This window comes from Limulus polyphemus, unplaced genomic scaffold, assembly GCF_000517525.1.
Source record: "Limulus polyphemus unplaced genomic scaffold, Limulus_polyphemus-2.1.2 Scaffold1877, whole genome shotgun sequence".
Taxonomy (NCBI): Eukaryota; Metazoa; Arthropoda; class Merostomata; order Xiphosura; family Limulidae; genus Limulus; species Limulus polyphemus.
The window spans coordinates 71760-79629 of NW_013667487.1; the positions used below are offsets into that span (position 1 = coordinate 71760).

At 34.2% G+C, this 7870-nt stretch overlaps 1 protein-coding gene across 1 annotated transcript in view; it reads left to right on the forward strand.

Annotated features, from left to right (window-relative positions):
- Positions 1 to 7870, forward strand: part of LOC106465231 (transmembrane and TPR repeat-containing protein CG4050-like) — a 99381-nt gene that overhangs the window by 57430 nt on the left and 34081 nt on the right. Inside the window, exons 8-10 of the mRNA XM_022393087.1 lie at positions 3052 to 3200; positions 5297 to 5563; positions 6567 to 6578. Of these exons, the coding sequence (XP_022248795.1) occupies positions 3052 to 3200; positions 5297 to 5563; positions 6567 to 6578 (428 nt within the window). The remainder of the gene's footprint in view (positions 1 to 3051; positions 3201 to 5296; positions 5564 to 6566; positions 6579 to 7870) is intronic.

Here is a 7870-nt window from a genome sequence, read left to right on the forward strand (position 1 = left end):
ACTCTTAGGCTACTCGTTTACCAACGAATAGTGGGATTGACCGTCACTTTATAACGCCCCCACGGCTGAAAGGGTGAGCATGTTTGGTGTGACGGGGATTCGAACCCGTGACCCTCAGATTGCGAGTCGAGTGCCCTAACCACATGGCCATGCCGGGCCATTTATGAATGAATATGCACACGTACAAGTAAAGCGTAGGTTAAACTGAACATAGTCTTACTTTCCTTTCACCTATGTAGATAATAGGTGACTGAAGAAAATACGATAAGAAAATCCAGACCGATCACTGAGAAATTCGCAAGCCAACAGCATGGTGGGGAATATGAAAACATTAAAGATTTCTAAAAAAGTAATTAGAAACCTTTCCCTAACTAGTTGAGGTTAAATTTACCTTCTAATGTTCCGCAGCAGCATTGTGCTAAATATTCTTTTCTAACTTTCCTCAGCGACATTGTTTGTTTCCGTCTAAATCTTCTTCTAACGACCCTAAACGACATTGCCTGCTTTAGGTTAAAACGACATTTTATCTTTCCTCGGTGATATTGCCTGTTTCAGGCTAAATTTCCCCTTCTGAAATTCCTCAGCTACACGTTTCAAGCTAAATCTTCCATTCTAATGTTCCTCGGCGATATTGCCTGTTTCAGGTTACATCTCTCGTTTTAACGTTCCTCAGCGACATTCACAGTTTCAGGCTAAATCTTCAGCCTTTCATTGGATGATTCTTCAAAATACTATTCCAAGTGAACTTAGGTCTCTCCGGTAATGGTGTTCTGAATTCGACTGGATCTAGATGGTCTCACTTAATATTTCACGTTAAATTAGGTACTTTCTTGTAATGATCTCTCCGATTAAATTAGATAGCCTCTTGTAATAATCTTCCCGGATAAATTAGATAGCGTCTTGTAATAATCTTCCAGAATAAGTTATATAATCTCTTGCAATAATCTTCCCGGATAAATTATATAATCTCTTGCAATAATCTTCCCAGATAAATTAAATAGCCTCTTCTAATTATCTTCCCGAATAAATTATATAATCTCTTGCAATAATCTTCCCGGATAAATTAGATAGCTTCTTCTAATTATCTTTCCGAATAAATTATATAATCTCTTGCAATAATCTTCCCGGATAAATTAGATAGCCTTCTGTAATGGTCTTTCCAGATAAATTAGCTTGTGTCTTGGGATAATAGTTATCTTTAAATTAGCCTTTAGAGATAATTAAAAATATATATTAGTAGTGTTCTGAAAGTTGATTTAGTTGTGTATTTTCCATATAATTTATCATTATTTTTTTAGTCTGTATTATTTTTATTTAACAAGAATGGCTTAATGATAATTGTAATAGAATTCAAATATACAATATGATAAGGAAAAACATAATTAATTTCTTTATTTACTATTCCTTATTTTGTTATTTAGGTTATGCAAACAAGCACTGCTTTTTAGTTGTTATACTAAATATGTTACTTTTTATTTAGATTTTTATCTATTTAGTGTATAAGAATAAATATTTATTTATTTTCACTTTTCCTAACTTGGGCTAAGTGTGACCAAGTGGCTAGTGAATCGGGCTACAAATGGTAAAGTTCAAGGACCGAGACGTAATACTAATCGTTCACATATGATTGCATTATAAATGTGACAGTCAATCACAATATGCAGTTCGAAACGTTTAACAAAACCATTACGGCAGCCGGTAATGCTGAATAGATGCTTTCGTTTTAGTCATTAGTTCAACATTAGGGACGATGTACCTATATTCCAGGGATTTCTGACGTAACCGTTTAGCCCAAATCGGCAAGGCGCTATTCATGTTCAAGTGTCAATCCCAAAACCATTCTTTCTGACTTCTTCTAATGGTTTTTATCTTTTCAGCACTTCCGTTGTCTTCTGATATTGGCTGCAGTACGCAAACCTGATCGGTTTTGTCTATCACTTTTTTTAGAACTACTAATAACCTGTATTTTAGAACTACTAACAACCTGTATTATAGAATTACTAATAACCTGTATTTTTGAACTATCAATAACCTGTATTATAGAACTACTTACAACCTGTATTATAGAATTACTAATAACCTGTATTTTTGAACTATCAATAACCTGTATTATAGAACTACTAATAACCTGTATTTTAGAACTACTAATAACCTGTATTATAGAACTACTAATAACCTGTATTTTGGAATTACTAATAACCTGTATTTTAGAACTACTAATAACCTGTATTATAGAACTACTAATAACCTGTATTTTAGAACTACTAATAACCTGTATTTTGGAACCACTAATAACTTGTATTATAGAACTACTAATAACCTGTATCGCATAATGGAAATATTAATGAAATCAATCTTATTATTTTTGATATAATTATTATGAGAATGTATTTCCTCACGATTCATGTTTTTTTTATTTTCGAGCAGCATAGGCACTTATATAAACAACACAATAATATATGGTGTGCATGTAACATATAACATCTGGTATCATATTGATTAACTATCTTAAGAAGATAACTACCATTGGAAAAGACACTGTGTTGAGACAACGAATTGGAAAAACTGAAAAAAACACCCTTCCCTAGGTGGCGTTAGATAAATAATATTCGTACTAGGAATGTTCTGATGCTTCTCTACTACTAATGAAAAAGAAATGAAGCTGCTGTGGGTTTTGTTGATGTAGCATGAGAAAGGAAGCCGAGTTTGATGTGGCGATCCTATTTATCCTACAGACAAAACACCTACAACACGCTTTAGGCGTCCGGATACATACACACACAAAAAAAATGTTTATACATGAAATGGTTCGTCTGCATGACGGGAGAAAATCGATTCCAACAGTCTTTGTACTGACTTGGATTACTTCCCCAACTCTCTTGTCTGATGTACTACGCTTCTTTTTATTCGTTGTTAGGTAATTCAAGTTAGTAGGTTGAAGTTGTGACGTTCCTGTAGAATAATTAGAGGCTTACATTTGTCAAGCACTTCGTTTGATACTTTAAGCAGAAACGAGGCACTTAGTGGAAATGCTATCTTTCATACTTATAGGTGACAAGTTCTCGCAGCACGAGAACACACACTTCGTTACCATGGCAACGTGGGACACTACTGAGAAGTGGACTTCTTATGACAGGAGCTGCGTTAATTGGAGGATTTCGGCTGAAACTGATGAGTTCTCAGCTGCCACAGTTCAACAGGTAAGGCCAATCCGTTTTTCAGCATAAGTGTAAAATTGCGACTGAAACTGATAGGTTCTCAGATGCCACAGTCCAGCAGGTAAAGCCAATCCACTTCCAATCAAACATGGAGGATTGCGACTCAAACTGAGAGGTTCTCAGCTGCCACAGTTCAACAGGTAAGGCCAATCCAATTTTCAGCATAAGTGTAAAATTGTGACTGAAACTGATAGGTTCTCAGATGCCACAGTCCAGCAGGTAAAGCCAATCCACTTCCAATCAAACATGGAGGATTGCGACTCAAACTGAGAGGTTCTCAGATGCCACAGTTCAACAGGTAAGGCCAATCCATTTCTCATCACACATATATCAGTAGCTGGTGAATGTGGTGATGGTTCCACAAGAGACAATTTCGGAAAGCATGAATGTAGCTAAGTAAGGTTCGATGAGTTTTTTTTTATGACTCAGAATTATAAAGAATTCAAAAGTTATGTGTGAAAATTTGACAATCCGTAAAAAGTTACTCTAATTCTTTTTCCCAGTGGCTCAGCGGTAAGTCTGAATGCTCATAACGCTAAAACCGGGTTTCGATACCCGTGGTGGGCACAGCACAGAAAGCTCATTGTGTAGACTTGTGCTTAACATTAAAACAAGCAAAAGTAAGTGTGATAGTTATAAATTCTGATTAAGAAGTTAGCACGCAGGATGTGATAGTTATAGTTGTGCTCAGAACTAAGATATTAAACACCTTGAGTAAATAAAGGAGCCCGCTATAGTGAATCGAATATTCTGTAAATATTATTGTACAATTCACCGAATATAAGTCCTACAAATTCTGATTAAGAAGTTAGCACGCAGGATGTGATAGTTATAGTTGTGCTCAGAACTAAGATATTAAACACCTTGTGTAAATAAAAGAGTCTGCTATAGTGAATCGAATATTCTGTAAATATTATTGTACAATTCACCGAATATAAGTCCTACAAATGAATATCTGAACAGGATTTTAAGAAGCCAGTTCAAATTTATCAGGTATTTATCTTTACTTTTCAACTTAATTGCCAACCAATGATTTATTGTAATATTCGTTAACATCCGACAATTATGACAACTTATAACCAAAACTAAAACACCAAAAAACTTAATTTGTGTATTTGATTTTATAGTCTTCTTCTCTAAGTTATCTACCAAGTGCAAGCTTTGTAAATCATAGTATCATATTATATACATTTAAAACTTCTGTCTTTATGTCTACTATAAACAGTTTCAATAGTAGAACCTTATGTGATATGATAAAGTGTTAATCTGTTTATAGACTAAATGACTGTTTTATCACAAGTTCTAGTCATCAGTTTCCTTTTCTTATGACCATCGGCTATGTTGCTGGATACATAAGTATTACGGCATCATATTCGCTTTTCTCCACTGTAAATCCGTCTACCAGATGAATAATTTGTTACCACGAAATTTATCTATTAGTAATTGTATGTTTTGTCAAGTAGAAATATGTCCTCTTCTTTATGTCACTTATCGCTTGTTCTTTGTTCTGTTTTAAGTAGAAATACATACACGTGTTTTATCAGCTTTTTTATTTATTTCAAACATAAAATTATACACGCGTTATTTTGTTGTCAAGAAGAAATATAACCACGTGTTTTTTGTGCTATCTGTTCTATTTCACGAAGAATTATATCTGTGTGTTTTTCAACTATCAGTTTTTATTTGTTTTGTTACCATCTAGAAATATATATATATTTGCTTTCATTTTCTTGCATCAGGAAGGGAATATACGTGGTTGCCTGCTACAATTTTATTGTTCGTTACGTGTTTGAGAATAAATTCTGACATATCGTTTATTTCTTTATATTACCTCAATATTTTGCTGACAGTTAATGAGGACGATGAACATATATAATAGGATTTAAAAATTCAAACGTAAAACATTATTGCACATTTTATTTCGCAAACTTGTAATGTAATACTGTCATTTTCTTTGAAGTTATTCTTGAACTACATGTGAAATACTTTAAAATGTACATATTTTCTTCGGCCTCTAAGACTCGACTAATTAAATACCTTATATGTTTTGAACTCTGTCAAACCGTTTCAAATTTCAGGTTTGACAATCCGGCTGCAGTTTCTCCTACCCCAACTCGCCAACTTACTTATAATTATCTTTTGTCACTAAACGCTTGGCTACTTCTTTATCCATGTGATCTCTGCTGTGATTGGACCATGGGCTCTATTCCACTCGTGAAGACAATATATGATTTTCGTAACTTAGCAACTCTTGTGTTATATGTTTTCATCGTTGTGATTTTTTGGTGGACTTCCGGAGCAGAGGAAAAACAGCTTTCTATTTTCATGGTGAGTTTCATTGTATCGTTGTTTTTGTTTCTGTATTCTCAACATCATTATCAAAATATATTAAACTCCAAAATATTATTTTTGAAGAATAAATTTAACGAAATACTTATTTTTCATGTTGACTTGTACTCTTCTTCAGTGTCATGTTGACACTGACTCATGCTCTTATTGAATGTCCTGTTGACACTGACTCATGCTCTTATTGAATGTCGTGTTGATATTGACTCGTGTTCTACTTAAATGTCTGATTACACTTACATATACTCTTCTTCAATGTCGTGTTTAACACTGACTCATACTCTTCTCCGCTGTCGTGTTGACACTGACTCCTACTCTTATTGAACGTCCTGTTGACACTGACTCATACTCTTATCGAATGTCCTGTTGACACTGACTCATACTCTTATTGAATGTCCTGTTGACACTGACTCGTGTTCTACTTAAATGTCTGATTACACTTACATATACTCTTCTTCAATGTCGTGTTTAACACTGACTCATACTCTTCTTCGCTGTCGTGTTGACACTGACTCCTACTCTTATTGAATGTCCTGTTGATATTGACTCGTGTTCTACTTAAATGTCTGATTACACTTACCCAATTTACAATGATGTATTATCATTCCTTACTTATAGTTACACGGTTGTAGTTACAAGTTTGAAGTACATTTCCATGCTTCGTAGTTAGAGTTACACAATTAATGTTTTTATTACAGTTTTCCCATGCTACAGGTTTATGCTTGCTTCATACTCATATGGTAGTATTACACTGTTGTAGTTACAAGAAATATGTTGTTTATTCTTTTTTATGTTGAATACCAGAAGTTAAGGAACTAATTTTCAGATGTGTTTTGTAAATCACTACTTAGTATTGTTCGTTTTGACATAGTCACCTACTTTTGTTTCCACAACTGCTCCCAGCCGACAGAGAATAGCATGCAGAACCCCATGCTCGGGAGGTAGAGAACCCGCTCGGCTATCACAAACCCTACAGGATAGAAGAGGTTTGATGCTGGCAAGAACGTTGCTGCCGTCAAGCCCACAGCCTGGAACATAACAAAAAATAAAAATAAAATATGTTGTGAAGACGCTTGTGGAAGAATTAAGCAAAAAGTGTTTTAAAAAGTCAAATGTTTAGAAATACGGAGCAATATGAATGTGCTTGTTTCCTTTTTTATACAAAAAAATGCTTATTTCTTGTCTGTATCACGTGATACTCATCGTTATTTTCAAGTTCATTACTTGCGAAAACTGGTTTTCTAAGACAGTATTTCATTAAGTTGACAATCGTTGGAATTTGAAACCATTTAGACAACTACGCCGTAACCGAGTTGCCACGAGGAGACTGACGTCAGTAACATGTTCAATGATAGAAAAAAAAATCCTTGATATCGATCGGGACTTTGATGAAAGTGGATTTTCGGTTTTCTCAATATTACATTTCTCAAGTACATTTCCATATTATTAATGTTGATATAAGGTCTACAAACAGTATTACGAATGAACGTTATTTAATTCCTCGCTGATTACTCAGCTAAGTGTAAAAAGTGTCATCAGCAAAGAATATGAAAAAGAATCCTGGATTCTAATTAGTAAGATCATTAACGGACGCCATAAAAAGTGAGAGACATTTAAGAAATCTTTTAAACTTGGTTTCTAACTCATCGCGATTCTCTTTTGTTTATGTTTAACGCTTTTTAATAAGATCTTGTGTATAGAAATATCCCTATTAGGTACTTTCTTCATATGAACTTCATACCCGACAGTTTCCATGATTTCTACACGTAATTATCAACTTTTCAAACTTTGATTTTTGTAATTCTCACATATCTTTCTCTGTTTCAGAAAGTTTTTATTCGCCTAGTGTTACGATTACTTCGTTCTCTTCTTTGAAAATTGTAAAAAACAATAACAACAACAACAAAAACATTATGTCTACAACTGTATCGCTCCAGTAAGTCACTAGGGGTTTTAATGACTTATAATGACAGTGGATTCGACATTGAAGAAGAGTCAGTGTCAACACGACGTTCAATAAGAGTAGGAGTCAGTGTCAACACGACAGCGAAGAAGAGTATGAGTCAGTGTTAAACACGACATTGAAGAAGAGTATATGCAAGTGTAATCAGACATATAAGTTGAACACGAGTCAATATCAACACGACATTCAATAAGAGTATGAGTCAGTGTTAACATGACATTCAATAAGAGTATGAGTCAGTGTTAAACACGACAGCGAAAAAGAGTATATGAACTATAATTGTTTAATTTCAACTCGTAACTACAACCGTGTAACTATAAGTAAGGAATGATAATACATCATT